General features: G+C 37.0%; 1 protein-coding gene across 3 annotated transcripts in view; it reads left to right on the top strand.

Annotated features, from left to right (window-relative positions):
- SHTN1 (shootin 1) overlaps positions 1-17,282 on the top strand; it is a 117,870-nt gene that overhangs the window by 51,866 nt on the left and 48,722 nt on the right. For all 3 annotated transcript variants that reach the window (XM_069460074.1, XM_069460076.1, XM_069460075.1), the window contains exons 4-7: positions 3,175-3,269; positions 9,082-9,250; positions 12,388-12,485; positions 14,495-14,576. In XM_069460074.1, the coding sequence (XP_069316175.1) occupies positions 3,175-3,269; positions 9,082-9,250; positions 12,388-12,485; positions 14,495-14,576 (444 nt within the window). The remainder of the gene's footprint in view (positions 1-3,174; positions 3,270-9,081; positions 9,251-12,387; positions 12,486-14,494; positions 14,577-17,282) is intronic.

The raw sequence follows: 17,282 nt of genomic DNA, 5'->3' as shown, positions 1-17,282 counted from the left end.
TAAAATGTTTTTCATTATGAAAAATTTCAAAGTTGTACAAAAGTGGGAAAATAGTATAATGATCCCCAAGGTACCAATTATACTGCTTTAGCAGTTTATCAACTCATGTCCAATCTTCCTTCATCTGTATACTCACCTCACTGACCTTTGGAAACTCATCCAGTCAACATATCATTTTAATATTTACTAACTGTAAATATTACAGTATATATTTCTACAAGCTTTAGGATTTTTCTGCAGTACTGGGGTCATTTTATTAAAAGCTCATCTTTTTTCTTTTTTAAACCTTATGTCACCCAAAAATATAGGTGTAGTGGCCAGGGATTGTGGATACTATGAGACAAGCCCAAATTCAAGACCATGAGGCAAATCATAAACAGCTAAAGTTTTTAAAAACTTTTATTCTTTGAAAGGTACAAATTAAATTTATAGATAAAAAAATATTTCTGTTTTACAGCATGTGATCTGACTTTGGTTTTGAAAATGGGGTCATACTTTGTAAAGATCTGATTGCCCTTTGAAATATATGTTTCCCTTCTGATCCTGGAAAGTTGATTAGTAGGTTTCTCTGCTACCAATTTAGCATTGAGATAATTTCTTAAACTAAAAATTAAAGTACAATTTCAAATTCTACTGTTCCCTCTTTGAGGAAGAAATAAAAACCCAGCTGATGGAGTACACCATATCAGAATGGGAGAAAATGTGGATAGGTACTACCCAACCAAGTTTATCAAGTTAAATCACAGGGCAGCTTTTTACAAAATGTTTAGAAAATAAATGTGTTCCCCCCCCCCATTTGCTAGGCCTAAACCTCACTACTGCGGAATGATTTTTCTTATTCTTTCCCAAGCAAGAATGTTATTGAATAAAAAGTCAGATTCCTATGAAAAATGCAGAGTGTTTATGTTTTTGTTATGATAGTGGAAATACCAGATTGTGGCAGAAGATGTCAAGTAGTTAAGGCTAAAAATTCAAAGTAATATTTGATGTTGTAAAAATTGTATAGGTTTCTTTTCTCTTTCCTTCACATTTTTGAAGAACCTACCTTGTAAACATAGTGATAAAATGCCAGGAATATTAGGATTTTAAGGAAATAATAGAGCCTATTATTTAAACTACAATATAAAAGGCAATTATATTGATGAAGAGCTACATGGGCTTTGTGTGTGTGAATAAACTTGGCCTGTGTTCAGCTTCTATTTGTTCTTCTGGCATAAACACATATTGTGTGTGATTCCAGTTTAATGGGAACCCGTTTGTATGCCAAGCAGCTGCATTTTAGGACCTATTGCGTGATTTCATAGCTCTCTGAAAATTGGTTCTATTCAGAGCAAGAGATAGAAGAGAAGAAGGGGGGTGGTGTGGAAAGGGGGGGGAGCTTCAACACACAATCATTTCTTTTCAATTGGAGCCAGAAAGGTTGATGACAACATGACCATTGTGTTATAATGATAAGACCACTAAGGCATCTGTACCTCTCATCAAGGCTTTCACACAAGAGCAGATACAATTTAATTCACTGCTCTGTCAGCAGTGCTGATACCATTATGCCGTCTGTCTCCACAGTTATAATCACTGTCCTCTGAGAAATGCAGTTGAAATGATCTTGAGCAGTCAAAGAAACTCTCAATTAAGGCTGCCACTTCCAATGTGTCAGATTGTGTCTTATGCACTTGGTACAATTTTCACTTCCAATCCTGTTTATTTACAATGTCTACCAGTAATTACGCTTAACGTGTCATTTAGTGAGGGGGGCCCCTGCCAAGCCGATTGTTGGGTGCTGCTGTACCATTGAGTGGGAGTTTCTCGAAGTCAATGCCATCAGCAGCTTTTAGGCCCTGATGGGATGCAGTAGTAATGTTGATAATGCAAGTATCGTGCTCATCAAGTCATAATTAGATGCCACTCAAATGTGCCACTTGTAATAACAGTGTTGATTCATGTTTTTCTCGGTGACTGCAACTACTAATTAGTTAAGTGGTTTTTGGTTGGCCTGCATTTGCTGCAGATTATTATTACCCCTGAAAAAATGTCAAGGTTAGGGATGTTTCTGGCCATTTAGTGCTGCTTTATGAATTTGAATATTAACATAATAAGAACTTTGGACAGACTTAGGAAGTAATACATTTTTGTATTTAATTTGGAGAGAAATTTTTTTCCCCTGAGTTTAATCATAATTGCAGGTTAATTAAGCTTAAATGAATCAAAAGTAATCTCTCTTTGTGTTATGTGAGCCCAGTGCTTTTTGCCTAACTTCGTTGGGTTTCACATTTGGGTGTCCTTTAATTTTTTTTTTTTTTTTTTTTTTAAAGCCAAACACATGTCAATAAGTAACATGTCTACACTTAAGGTTTGAGATTCTAAGAATTTTCTTCTAACTAGAAATATGGGCAGAAGGAATTGGCATTTTTATTAGTTGGTCTTCAAAATATAATTCAAGTTCTAACTTACTTTATACCTTTAAATCTCAATTTTCATGAGCCTGCTCTCAAAAAATCTAAAAATTACTATTTTTCAAGTGCTGGTACAATATCAGGAAAAATTTTACTTCTATACCTCCTGGCAGTCTGTGATGTAAGAAACAATTTATTAGCATCTGCTTTCATCATCATATAATACATAAATCTTGTTGCTATACTTTTCTGCCCTGGAGTTTATGAAATAACAGTAACTACTTTGCAACTAATAAAGACTAATGTACAATAATTAAGCTGCCACATTGTTATTCCTGCCATAAGATCAATTTAAGATTTATTTTTCCTTTATTTTCATTAGCTAATTTCCCTTCTTGGATACATGTATTATATCGTGCTAAGAAAAGGCAGTCATATTGCCATCCTCTTTATTTATGAAAGATCTTTTGTTTAAATTAGCAGATATGTCTATAGCTACATAGAAAATAGACGCTTAAAAAAAGTCTCCTAAATAGCTTCCTGAAAATATCTGTAATAGCAGTGAGGCATTCTTCATTGTGTTCTTTTTCTTTCTTTCTACATTCAAATATTAGCAAAGATTCAATCAGGGCAGCTTCTCAAAAACTTTTTTTCAATGATAGCTGAAGGTTTGGCCAGCTAAAGAATTGAAGTATTCTTAATCATGGGACAATGCGTGGGCTTCTGGAATAGCTGACTAATCTCTGAATGCTGAGACTTTTTTCCCCCCCCTCATTCCTAGTTTCTCACATGGTTATAGAGGAAGTTAATTTCATGCAGAACCATCTTGAAATAGAGAAGACTTGTCGAGAAAGTGCTGAAGCTCTGGCAACAAAGGTGAGCCTGTTCACATGAAGGAATTTTACCTGAGCTTTTTTATTTCCACTGGCTTTTCTAAACAGTGGCTTCTGTCCTTTTGTGGTGTTCTTAGTTCTCCAATCTGATGAGGAGGGAAGTGCGGTAAGGTCTCAGAATCCTGGAATATGATTATGTAAATGTTTGCCTTAATGAAAAGGTTATTTCCATCGTAAAAGGAGCATTTGTATATGTGTATTTCAGCATTTGTGTTTTTTGCCTGTGAAAAATGGTCTCAGGGTAGTCGGTTGAAATGAACTTTCCAAATGTCTGTGCATTTGGTTAAAATGTGTACCGAGTTTAAAACTAACCTGGTGTGACATAAAAGAGCAATGAATGTTTCATATTTGAATCAGATGAAAAAGTCATTCTGAAGCCGTACATTTCAGGTGATTATTTGTGAAAGCAAAGTGAGGGCATGCTAAAGGTGACCTCCAGTGCTCCGCTGATTGCTTCTAGCTGATGAATTTACCAAGTGTGTAATTTTCTATATTCTGTCTCATCAGAAGTACATTATTATTAAAGAATGTTTTTATCTGTCTTATGTATTTTGGGTTGGGTAAAATGCATCTGAACCACTTCATCAGAAAATGGATTACAGCAATTTTCAACAAAATTTCATTAGTAATGCTGGTTGTATTTCTTTTCCCTCCCCCTATCCCCCATCACCTACTTTCAAAGTATTTCTTTGGATGTGACTGAAATCCTGCTACCCATAAATAAATAAGTAAATAAATTTAATTAGTATGCATCAGCAGCGTGCTTGCTAGAGGTATTTGCTTAATTGTTTGCAGAACGACACTACATTAGAATTCATAAGATATTCAGTCTGAACATAAGAATATAAATCTATGTATGTAACTTCTCTCTTGTTACTCGTCTGATGCATACATAGCAATACAGGTCATTGCTTTAAAAACAGTGATAACATGGATACTCTTACATCCTTTTTACTCTGCTACATATCATAGAGGTTGCTGGTCCATAATGTTGTGTGAATTCTTTTCATTTCTCTTACTTCTTTTGGAACAAGTAGAGAAAAAAATACTAGCTTCTCTGAATCTTCTAGCGTCTAAGGATACTTTCTTTATGTTCTCTTGTTATTTTCAAGTATTCCTGTTGCAATAGTACATCTAAAGTTAGGATCCTGGTTACCTCTCTGGATTGGCAGAGTTTATTCAGGGCAGTATATCCAGATTTTGTTCCTGGTTATGTCATTTTTGGCATATGTGACTTTGGATAAGCTTGTTCTATTCTCTGGACTGCAGTGTCTCATCTTAAATGACAGGATGGACTAGAGTTAATCGTTGGTCCATATATGACCCTCTTAAAAAAAAACCCTTTCCTCCCTCCCCTTTTATTTAATAGGTGACTTTGGGCAAGAGAATTCATCTCTTTGAGGTGTAGTTGTCTTGCCCTAAATGCCAGGATGGGCCATGGTTCTTCTTGAGAATACCCCAGACCCACTGGCTCTACGGGTGTGGCCCAGGCATGTATATGTAGAAAAGCTGCCAAGTGACTGATAAGTTCATCCCTGGTTATGAACCACTGTGTTACCTAATCTTTAAGGTCATTTTTACAATTTAGTCTTAGCAATAGGCTCTTTATTTTATGCTGTTTGTTGCCTATTCTTTAAGAAGCCTTTTAAAAAATGGATACATAGTTTGTTTTATGAACTCATGGGGCATGGAATAAAAAACAAACCAAAAAATGAGAATTCAGTCAAACACTTATAGATTTGCTCATTGGACATGAAAGATTGTTTGTTTTTTGGGAAAGGGTCTTGTCCTGTTGCCCAGGCTGGAGTGTAGCAGTGTGACCACAGCTCACTGCAACCTCAAACTCCTGGGCACAGCAGATCCTCTGTCTCAGCCTCTCCAGTAGCTAGGACTACAGGTGCATGCTACCATGCCCAGCGAATTTTTTAAATTTTTTGTAGAGATGGGGGTCTCACTGTGTTGCCCAGGCTAGTCTCAAACTCCTGGTCTCAAGCAATCCTCTCATCTCAGCCTCCCAAAGTGCTGGAATTGCAAGCATGAGCCACCATGCTTAGCCGATACTATAGCTTTGAATGCAAAATTTGAAAACTTTGTTTATATGTGTGATCAATAAATAATAGCATATTCTGATTTAAGTATAAATTGTCATTTTTTGAAAGTATGCTTCATTTTCTGAGCAGCAAAGTTTGTGTAATTCTTATTTTTCTAAATCTTTGCCATCAAATTAATGACAAATGGAATGTTTAATTCTTATGGTGCAGTTTGACCTCAATTTTCTTAAAAGCAAGTGTAGATACTTTGCTAAAATGTATGGATTAAACTGATGTATGTAGACCACTTATTTAAGTCATATGATGCAAAGCCATTAAACTTGCATGTTTTGTACCTTTAAATGTTTATTAAACTGTGCTCAATATAAAAATTCTATTTAAATTTGAATATAGTGGTAGATTCTGTTACTATAGGGTTATAAAAGATTTATTTTTGGCTTGTAACGTAGAAGGGTTCCAAACAACAAGTAGCATACCATTAACTTATAACTTGGATAAATAACTGCAGCGAAATTGCTTAGCCAAAATTTGTAAATTCAGAATTCTCAAAAATGTTCAAGTAGTATGCACAGAAGACCTCATGTATATAAATCTTTTATTTCTTTCAAAATATGAAAATGGTGTTTTAGAGAAGACTTATGAAATTTTCTGGTTGCCTTTTTTCTTAGGCTAGTAATTTTGTTAAACAGAGCAGTTGTACTACAGACAGTAGCTGGTGAACTTTGGTGCCTGATTTAGTAGGGGTGTTAAGCTCTTTGAGAGCAGAACTGTTGACTATCAGGTTATCAAGTATTATTGTGATGGTGGTCTGAGAAGTAATATATTAAGCACTAGATGGAAAAAATTGATATTTTCATGAGTATCCTGGAGGAAGAAGAAAAATAGATGAGTACTTTGGTTGAAGAAAACTAACTGATAAATCATTTCCAAAGGATAAACACACAAGCCTCTCTTCTACCTATTAATAGCTAACACTTCCTGAAGTTTTACTATATGTCAATTACTGTATTAAGTACTTTGTGTGTCTCATTTAATCTTCATATTGTGGGATAGAGACTATTTTTATCCTACTTTACTGATGAGAAAACTGAAACACTGAAAGATTAGGTTAGTTGTAGAGGCAGAGGCAGAATTTTATTGCAGAGCTGGGTTGTATACTAAAGCCTTGCATTACTCTACATAGTGAGTCTTAGTATTGATGTACATTGGAGTCACCTAGGAAACTCTGAAAAAGTGCTATGTGAGGTCCCACTGCCAGAGATTTTGGTATGGTGTAGGACCCAAGCATTGGGATTTTTTAAGTGCTCTCCAGAGATTCTGATGTACAGAATTGAGAACCATTAGTTTAAATATTAGGAGGCAGAATTATAAATTAACACATTAACTGGCATGCGAGTTGTATTTAACTCATGCTAGTTTTGAGCCTGGAGCCTCATGCAGCAAAACCTGGACAAAACCCTGCAGTTGGTTTGTGAAAATCTTACTTGTTGATGTTCTTATTGTTACAACCGATATTGACAAATTAATTCTAAAAATGTGGATTAAATGGATAGAAGTCAGTAAATTTCATTTTTCATTAAATTAGAAAGGACATTTTGTTTTTGAAGTTTTTGTTCTGTTTTTGTAATAAAACACCACGGTCCCAAGGACAACAATTTTTTTTTCCTAGTTTGGCAGTCAGCATGTTAAGTCTTTAGATTTTTCACTTTTTTCTTAAATTGGTATTTTCTTCCAACATTCAGGAAAGACGAGATAGTTTGAGAATCGGCAAGAAGGTCCTTGAGCTTCTAGTGCCATGCTGAGGCATTCATGGTTTAAAGAACCCACACAGTGTTTACTGGAATTTTCCATCTTAAAGAAGAGGGGCTGGGAAATTATGGGCCTCATCTGTTATCCCTGATCCTCTAATGTGGGAAGATAGAAGCTGGGGCTGTAGACTGGGGACAGGGGACAAAGGGCTGTGTCTGATTCCCCAAATAGAACTTGTCAGTCTTCTTCCCAGGGAGAACCCATGGAAGGGTTGGTAGCCATTTCTAAGAGATTCTTCATGATTCCCTAGAAAGGGTAGAGAGACCTCTTGTTCTCCAGACCACACCACTTGGGGTAAACATTTAGGCTATATATTATTGACATAAAAATCAGATCTCCTAGATTGAAGTGGGCTGGGCTTCCCTATGAGAAGCTTGGAGGAGCCCAAATTATGATCACAAATGTGGATCATAAATATTTAAAGGTACAAAACAAGCAAATCTAATGGCTTTAGATTATACAACTTAAATAATTGGCCTACATACATCAGTTTAACCTATACATTTTAGCAAAGCAAAGTATCCACAGTAGTGGTAAAGCCAGACTAATACTATACCAAACATGTTATTCTGGTTTCAGGTACAGTGGGGAGGGTAGTTAGCTTTCTAATGACTTATGTTCATTTATTTCCAATACCAATTTTTAAATCTTGGTGGCCAATGGCTCTAGTAAAGGAATGTGTTTGCATTTCTATAGCTTACATTTTATTCTAGGGAAAATAATCTACTAAATACTTTCATGTGCTCAAATTTAGAAAGACCTTTTATTTTTTAGTCTTGGGAAGAGAGAACAAGCAAAACCATATTTTCCTTCTGTGGACATGGGACCAAGCTTAGTCTTTGTGTGTACTTTGTTACTAACATTTTTATGCGCATAAACACATTAGCTAAAGAAGATGATAATAGTTAGGTAAATCTAAAAACCAGCTCATTTCTCTTAATTTCTACGTCAGGGAACAACACATAAATTAACAAATTAGAAATCTGTTTTTCTGCTATAAATTGGAACTCTTTTTATAGAGATAATAGAAACATATCTTGAACTTCTGTTGTGTCTTGTTAGTACTCTGTTTAAATAGCAGAAACACATCTTGGCCTAGTTTAAGCAAGAAAAGAAAAACTGTAGAAATTTGTTAGAGAGGAATATTGGAGAATCTCATAGAATCTATGAGCAAGGAACAGTTTAAGAAGGGACTGGAGTCTGGGAAACCCTTTCTCCATTGCTTTTCTCTGTGTAGGGGCTTCATTTTTGGCTTTGCTATAGGCCACCTTCCTCTCTTCCTTGATTTAGTAGTGGAATATGGTTGCCAACAGCTCCAGACACATGGAAAGAAACTCATCTCTCTGTTCCAGCTTACAAATTTCTGGAGAAGGAATCCTGATCAGGCACAAACTTGGGGTGTGTGCCTAATCCCTGGACTAATAAGCTGTGGCCAGCGGGATGGGTGTGCTCCGGGGGGACCAGGGCTCTTCCCGTAGAAGTCATGTGGAACAATGAAGAAGAGTGGCAGTGTCCAGGAAAGAGGGGATGCGAGGCAAACAGACATGGAAAAGGTGTTCACAGCACAGCATCAAACAGAAAGTTTGCTTAAAATAAAGTGCCTTAATTAAGATTATTAATGACTGTAGATAAATCAAAATTTTATTTAATCTATACCGGTGTTTTATCTTAATTCCTTATATTTCTTATCAGTTATAACTAGCATGTCCACTTGCTACCAGCCGTAATCCAGGCAGCAGGTCTTGCTTCAAGTAATAAATTTAATATTAAAAAGTGTGAATAAAACCTTACCTAATGAATCTGTTAATTGTTATGTCCTGCTGTGAATGTTGATGAATATGTAAGACAAAAATACTCTTAATTTGTCTATTGTTTAAAAATTCAAGATACTCATTTGACTGCTGTTAAAATAACCGTTTTTATATTTTGTCTTAGCTAAATAAAGAAAATAAAACATTGAAAAGAATCAGCATGTTATACATGGCCAAGCTGGGACCAGATGTAATAACCGAAGAGATAAACATTGATGATGAAGATGCAACTACAGACACGGATGGTGCCACCGAGACGTGTGTCTCAGTACAGTGTCAGAAGCAAATCAAAGGTGGAGCTCTTTGCTTCGTTACTGAGCATATTTCTTTTTTTTTTTTTTTTTTTTTTTTTTGAGACAGAGTCTTACTCTGTTGCCCAGGCTAGCGTGAGTGCCGTGGCGTCAGCCTAGCTCACAGCAACCTCAAACTCCTGAGCTCAAGCGATCCTCCTGTCTCAGCCTCCCGAGTAGCTGGGACTACAGGCATGCGCCACCATGCCCGGCTAATTTTTTCTATATATATATTTAGCTGTCTGTATAATTTCTTTCTATTTTTAGTAGAGATGGGGTCTCGCTCTTGCTCAGGCTGTTCTCGAACTCCTGAGCTCAAACGATCTGCCCACCTCGGCCTCTCAGAGTGCTAGGATTATAGGCGTGAGCCACCGCGCCCGGCCCTGAGCATATTTCTGACAGCACTTCTCAACCCTGACTGCACATCAGAATCAGTTGGCAACTTTTAAAAATGCTCATGCCTGGGTCCTACCTCCCCAAAATTCTTTTTTTTTTTTTTTTTTTTTTTTTTTTGAGACAGAGTCTCACTTTGTTGCCCAGGCTAGGGTGAGTGCCGTGGCGTCAGCTTAGCTCACAGCAACCTCAGACTCCTCGGCTTAAGCGATCCTACTGCCTCAGCCTCCCAAGTAGCTGGGACTACAGGCATGCGCCACTATGCCCGGCTAATTTTTTTTTATATAGATTTTTAGTTGTCCATATAATGTCTTTCTATTTTTAGTAGAGACGGGGTCTCGCTCAGGCTGGTCTCGAACTCCTGACCTTGAGCGATCCACCCGCCTCGGCCTCCCAGAGCGCTAGGATTACAGGCGTGAGCCACCGCGCCCGGCCCCAAAATTCTGATTTAATTGGCCAAGGGTATAGCCTGGCTGAGAATCACAATAGGTTATAACATTTGTGCTTTATGAGTTACTTTCTTGTTTTGGAATTGGCACTTTTGAAAGTGTTAGCTCAACAGAAATAGCCAGTTAGACTATAACCTTAAGAATATGGACTGTGTGTCAAGATATTCTTGTTAAATGAAGAAAGAATGGATAAAAATATATTTAGCCAACACTCCTTGTTTGTTCAGTTCTGTCTTGGAGTCTTTGGAGAAGATTCCTCCCCAAATTCCATAGGTTCTGTCCTCCAAGAATTTCCCATCTGATTCTGGCAGTGAGCTATAAGCAATATTTAAATATTCAGAACAACCATGTTGGTCAGCAAGCAGTGCTGTAAGGCAAGATCATATGGTACATCTATTAAACGCACATTAATTTTATTCATACACATGTTTGTGTTAAAGATGTAGGAAAGCAGTTTTGGGCTCAATAACTATCAGAATATTTTAATTTAGTACATATGTCCAAAGCAATACTCATCAGTTTGTTTGGTAGATAAGACTTCTGTTGGAAGCATAAAGAAGAAAGGATGTAACAGGCACTGTCTTTACCGGACTCTTCAACCCCTCCACATAGAAGTACGTTGGTAGGGGGAGAGAGGAAGTTTCTGTTAGGTCTTGAACAATATGATCTCACGTTCTTCCTTTTGGATTAGCCAGCTGGTAGAGAAAGGGATTCAGAAATAAGTCTTTGAGAACTTCTTTGAGCTGCAGTTGTATAAAAAGTTTGACTTAACTTACAGATAACCACATAGCAAGTTTCTCATTGCCTTTGGGAAAAGGTAAGAAATTAAAAGCAGTTAAAAGCTAAGTGGCAAAACAGTAGGCTTGGGTATAAGTTTAAGTAGTCTGTGTGAAATCGTGTGTATTTTTAAACATTTGAGTTGTAGAAGTAACTTTAACACCAGAAGCCTTTATACTTACAGTTGCTATTGTATTCTTTTCTTTCTTTCTTGTTTGTTTTTTGAGATGGGGTCTCACTCTGTCCCCCAGGCTGGAGTGCAGTGGCATCATCATAGCTCACTGCAACCTCAAACTCCTGGGCTCAGGTGATCCTGCTGCCTCAGCCTCCCCAGTAGCTGGGACTGCAGGCATGTGCCACCACGGCCAGCTAATTTTAGTGTTTTTTTTTTTTTTTTTTTTGGTATAGATAGGGTCTCGCTATGTTGACCAGGCTGATCTTGATCTCCTGGTCTCAAGTGATCCTCCCACCTCAGCCTCCCAAAGTGCTAGAATTATAGACGTGAGCAAACCATGCCTGGCCCAGTTGCTGATATTTTCATTCTAGTAACACATTTTTTATTTAATTCCAATAATAAAAAATATGAAATAAATTAAAAAACAAAACACCCACAACTCTGGAGAGAAAATTACTAGAATTAACCCTCCTTTCAAATAGTTATATTTTGAGTCAGTTCAAATAATGTTTAAGGGCTATAAATTGGCAGCAAGTCAGGATCTTTTTCTTCAAATCAAAATCTCTAAATTATTAACTGCCCAATTGTTTGTTTATATTGTATTGTGACAAGAGCCCATGGCCATAATGAAATGAAAAAGAAATTAGTACAATGCCTTAATTTGATTTGGTGAAAGCTTAAAATTTTTTTTTTTTTTTTTGAGACAGAGTCTCACTCTGTTGCCCAGGCTAGAGTGAGTGCCGTGGCGTCAGCCTAGCTCACAGCAACCTCAAACTCCTGAGCTCAAGCCATCCTCCTGTCTCAGCCTCCCGAGTAGCTGGGACTACAGGCATGCGCCACCATGCCCGGCTAATTTTTTCTATATATATTTTTAGCTGTCCATATAATTTCTTTCTATTTTTAGTAGAGGTGGGGTCTCGCTCTTGCTCAGGCTGGTCTCGAACTCCTGAGCTCAAACGATCCGCCCACCTCGGCCTCCCAGAGTGCTAGGATTACAGGCGTGAGCCACCGCGCCCGGCCAGCTTAAAAATTTTTACTTCCCAAATGCCAGGTAGCTTTTGTGAGGAATGTAGGTTTGATAGAATGCAAAGGAAACATGCTCTGGTACATTTACTGTATTGAGGTTGCTGGATAGAAAATTATTAATAACTGGCTGTGCGGGGGCCACCCACACAAATGAGATTCCCATTGTCCTTTGGTTCTTTATTTTCCTTTTAATTCTTAAATAACCTTGACCGTAAGCTGCACATGGACTGGCATTTTCAATTCTTTTGACCAGATAGATTGATTTCTTCTTTTAAAAATAAGTTTATTCTATTTTTTTTATTTTTTCCTTAAAAATATAGAACTTCGAGATCAAATTGTATCTGTTCAGGAGGAAAAGAAGACATTAGCCATTGAACTGGAAAATCTCAAGAGCAAACTTGTAGAAGTCATTGAAGAAGTATGTATCTTAGGCCTGAAAGGCAAGGCTTTTAGTGTTTTCCAGGTGTTTGGGGACTGGCTAAGTTAAAAATTTGCTGTTGGAAGCTAATTTCTGACATGGGAACTATGCATCACTTTTAATCTCTTCTTCTCAGACATATAAAAAGGTAGAGAAAGTAAGATCATGAACATCAATGTATCTACTACCTAGCTTAATAAATGAAACACTCAAATAGCATGGATGTGTTCCCTGTTGTCCCCCGTTTTTTACTGCATGAGGCGAATTTGTAAGAATGGTAGTTACTGTTTCAGGTCTTACACCTTACTGCTGGTGGTGAGGAAGGAAGAGAGTGTTTTGCTTCTTCAGTGGGTAGCTGGCTCAGTTGGGAAGGACTGTCCCTCTGTGTACCTCCAACACAGACATACATGATGGATGGTAAAATGTGTACAAGTGGTAGAATGCATGCAAGTGGGTATTTAGAGAATCTTTCTTTTTCCTTTTGAACTGTCTTAAGAACAGGACCACAAAATTGCCTTTTATTTGCATGAGGCTTCAAGGATCTGCCTTCACAATCTTGGTTTAACTTATGTCTGTGGTCTTGGATTCTACCCCTCAGAGCTTCCCAACTGATGTGCTACCGCACCTAATAACCCTCGTTGTGGCTTACAAGTATGCCAAGGTACTGATCCCTTCAGTGAAACGATGACCTCAGTTTCCATATGTATATTGTCATTTTCTTGAAGGTCGTGGTGTAATAAAGGTTGGGAAGCAGTGCCTACCAACTTCCCGGCCCCATTTGCTTTTGCTTATTGTGGCAAAGCATGGTAATGAATGGGCAGAGGGATGAGATGATATTTTGGAAGGGACCTTGTTGGACGGTGTGTACCAGTTATTAATTTAAACCAACACCAATAATAAGGCTTTACTACAAAAACCAGTTCACAGATTATCTGGAGGTGCTGATGGATTCAGAGCCAGTGTCAGGACTGTTCCCTTAGTTAGTTTCTTGGGTACAGCTGTAGGAGACAGACAGGGTACACATTCTGATGTGCTCTGTTCCTCAGTTGTGATGATTGATGGATGATTTTCTCCCCTCCCACTTAGAGGTGTCATTGGGAGACAATGCAGAAATTATTTTTATTATGACTATTTTTGATATCTAAAAAAGGTATACAGAGCAAAATAATGAACATTCCTATACCTACTACGTGACATAGATCGTTAGCATAGAGATTAAAAACCTGGGTATACCCCTTCTCAATTGCATTTTCCTTACTCTCTGCCCAGTTTTACTAAGGAACCACTGTTTTGAACTTGGTGTTTATCATTCCAATGCATGTATTTATATGTTTACTATAAATGTAGTATTTTGAATATTTTTAAACTTTATAAATGTACCTGTTTTTTTAAATTCAATATAATATATTTTAGATTTATCCACCTTGATATGTGTAGCCTTATATTCTTTATTTTTTAACTGCTCTATGGTATTCTTCTCCCTTATTGATATCAAAAGTTACTTCAGAAATTTAAGTTTTTGTGCGAATATTTTCACATGTATTTTATTTAAGCCAAAAGTCATCAAAGTTCAAAATATTTTTTGTCTTAAAAGTTCATGTGTGTTTTACTTAAGCCAAAAGTCATCAGAATTTAGAATGAATAACAAACTGAGTACTGGATCTCTGACTAAATGATTTGTGTATTTTGTGAGTGATCTCTAGTTGGATTTTTGTGTTAAGAATATGAATCATTTACATTGCATGGCCAGAATACTGTTATGTTTAGGGACCAGTGCCAATTGGAATATGTAAATAAGTTCTATACTAAGTGTTCATACTAACTTAAATAGCTATCTTTGAAACTTTAAAGAAGAGCTTTAATAAAAGCCTTAACACAGTGAAGCCAATTTCAGCTTTAAATTGTAATTTTATGTTGAAAGTTGAACAGCAATTCAAATATCACACATTGCCATATGTCTTATTTTACAATTTTGGGTATTTTCTTCCCTCAAAATCTCACATTTTTAGGTAAATAAAGTTAAACAAGAAAATGCTGTTTTAAATTCAGAAGTTCTTGAACAGAGAAAAGTCTTAGAAAAATGCAATAGAGGTATGTCTTTCCAGTCTTTTTTTCTCAAATACATTTGTAATTTGTGTTATTTTACACCTGTGCCTATCCTAAAGATTCTTATAAACAAAACTTCTCCTATATTGTGTTTTCCTAGCAGCAAGTCTCTCTCATTCCTATTATTTTATTACCCAACTTAGAGTCTGGGGACATCTAAAAGTGATTTCAGTTGAGGAACTAGGAACCCAACTCATTTTGAAACTTCAAACCTAAATACTACTTCTGTTCTACATATATCCTGGGACCCTGGCCATTTTGGCTATCCCTTCAGTATTTATATATTTTATAGGTTATTTATTAATAGTAAATCTCAATCCAGGTGAGATTAGTATATCTACATAAAACATGTAACATAATGGGATGAAATTTTATATTAAGAAGACGTGGAGAATGGGGCAAAGGGAAAGTGGAATTAGACTGTTACACAGTGTGTGTTTGCTCTGAGGTCTTGCACATTTCCTGCCTGTGTGTCTGAAATCTGACGCTGAGCTGTCTAGCAGCCAGTGCAATAAGAGATTCTTGGTCATTTAAATGAATCACATGAAAATAAACCTAATGATTAGGAGAAGCAGACCTGGTCTCCTGGTAAGTGGGAAATGTCTCCAGTGGCTATTTCCAGAGGACTCTGTGTGATTTTGTCAACAGTGTCTTTGTCATCCTTGTAAAATGCAGTATCGCGTCTCATGGGGGCCTGTTTCTTATGGCCCCCAGTTTAGGACAAGAAAGTGATGACAAAGTTCAGTTCTACAAAAGTAATTCTAAGAGAGGGAACTTAATGTGCTTCCTGTTCTCCCTTTTCCCCTCAGCCACTGTCTTTCCAAGTTCAGAAGCTGCAACACTAATAGGAAATACTCCAGACCCAGAGCCTTCCACATTGTTCTTGGTGGTAGCTCTCAATCTTTTCATCATTCATCAACTTGGATTTTTGAGTAAATAAAGGACCTTGTAGTGAAGTGTGGGAGGGGCTCTAGGTTGCAACATCTCTTCAGGTCTTTCCATATTTAAAGATCAATGATGTAGAAGAATTTTCAGTCTTGCTGCACTGTGCTAGAAACAGTGTTCTGCAAAGGTTAGTCACATGGCTCTTGCCTTCAGAGAGCCCCCTATCTAGGAAGAGATTGGGCAACAAATACATGACAAGGACTAACCTGATTTCTTTCAGAATCTGAGTCAGGAGGGCCAGGATATGCGAAAATTCGCTTTTTATTACAGTGTTCTGGACACAGAAAAGAGAGTCAATTATCTTGCCAGGGCTTCGGATAGGCATAGTCTTCTTTGTTTTCTTCCTGAAATTTCTTTTTAAAATAGGTTTGAAAATTATTTAGCTATCAGGGACCTATAATTCACGCCACAAATCACCACTTCTATTGCTTTTCGTGAGTAAGACTATTAGACTTTCTTCTGAGGAGGCAGTAGATTTTACAGAGTACAGAGTCTGAAATTCTATGTCATTACCCAGCAAACCCGTCCTTAGTCAGTTAGGCTTGAAGTGTTCTGGCGGAACAGTGTGTGCGAGCGGCCATTAAGTGAGCCTTTTTAAAGATTTTATCGATATGACTCAGCGCGGGATCGAGGAGCCTCATCAGAGGCAGAGGGACGGTGGGTGTCCGCTGAGGCTGAGGCGCACCGCAGCCTCAGGGGGAGGCCGTGACAAAGACGACTATGACTGCCCGAGGCCCTGGCAAGATAATGGACTCTCTGCTCTGTGTCCAGAACACTGTAATGAAAAGTGAATTTTCGCATACCCTGGCCCTTCTGACTCGATTCTGAAAGAAATTATGTTGTGCCTAATTTCAATAGCGTCACCACTCCCTCTGTCCTGTCAATATCATTATTAAACAAAATAAGCCACTAAATGTCAAAAGTGGCAAAGAATTCATGTTGCTTTTATTTGACAGGACCCTCCTTTTGAAGGTTCCTGTCCTACTAAAGTAATTCTTTAGTACAAAGCTTTGATTCTTTGGGCCTGAATTGATCTAAGGTTGTTTCTCTCCTTTGTAAACATGGAGAACACTTAAAAATAACTGACATATATGTCTGTTTTTTTTCTTTTTATTCAGGTAATATAACTTTTTGGTGGAAAATTTAGATTCATATAGGAAAAGAAAAATCTTAACCTTTATGGTCCAGGGATAAGCACTGTTAATATTTTAGTGTATATTCTTCTAATCTTAAAAAACTATATATATATATTTTTGTTGTTGTTAAATATGTTTGTAATGTATGTGGAAGACAAAGAGAAGACCAGTAAAAGAAATGTCTTTGTGCCTAGTTTTACCTTACAAACCCGTGAACAGCCCTCTCAGCTCATGTCCTTCCCTTGAGTTTTTATCATTTCCTTTCTTTTATTTATAGTTTTGCCAAGTATGTATGTATCCCTAAACAGCACATTGTTTAATTTTGTGTGTTTTTGAACTTTATATAAATGCAAACATTTTGCATATAACCTTCTGCAACTTCTGTGTTAGTGAGGACATAGTTGTGTTATGTTTGTTTTCACTGAGGCATAATATTCCATTAGATGACTATACCAAAATTCATTTATCCAGTATCCAATAGGTGGAAATTTGAGTTGTTTCCAGTTTTTTGCTATTCTGAGTCATGAAAATTATGTTATTAAAATTATTATACATGTTTTCTGGTGCACATGTCCCACAGTTTCACTAAGATAAATGCCAAATGTAAAAC

The sequence above is a fragment of the Eulemur rufifrons genome, chromosome 28 (genome assembly GCF_041146395.1).
Source record: "Eulemur rufifrons isolate Redbay chromosome 28, OSU_ERuf_1, whole genome shotgun sequence".
In the NCBI taxonomy this organism is placed as follows: Eukaryota; Metazoa; Chordata; class Mammalia; order Primates; family Lemuridae; genus Eulemur; species Eulemur rufifrons.
The sequence above is the reverse complement of the archived record's forward strand: the minus strand, read 5'-3'. Positions and strand labels throughout refer to the sequence as shown.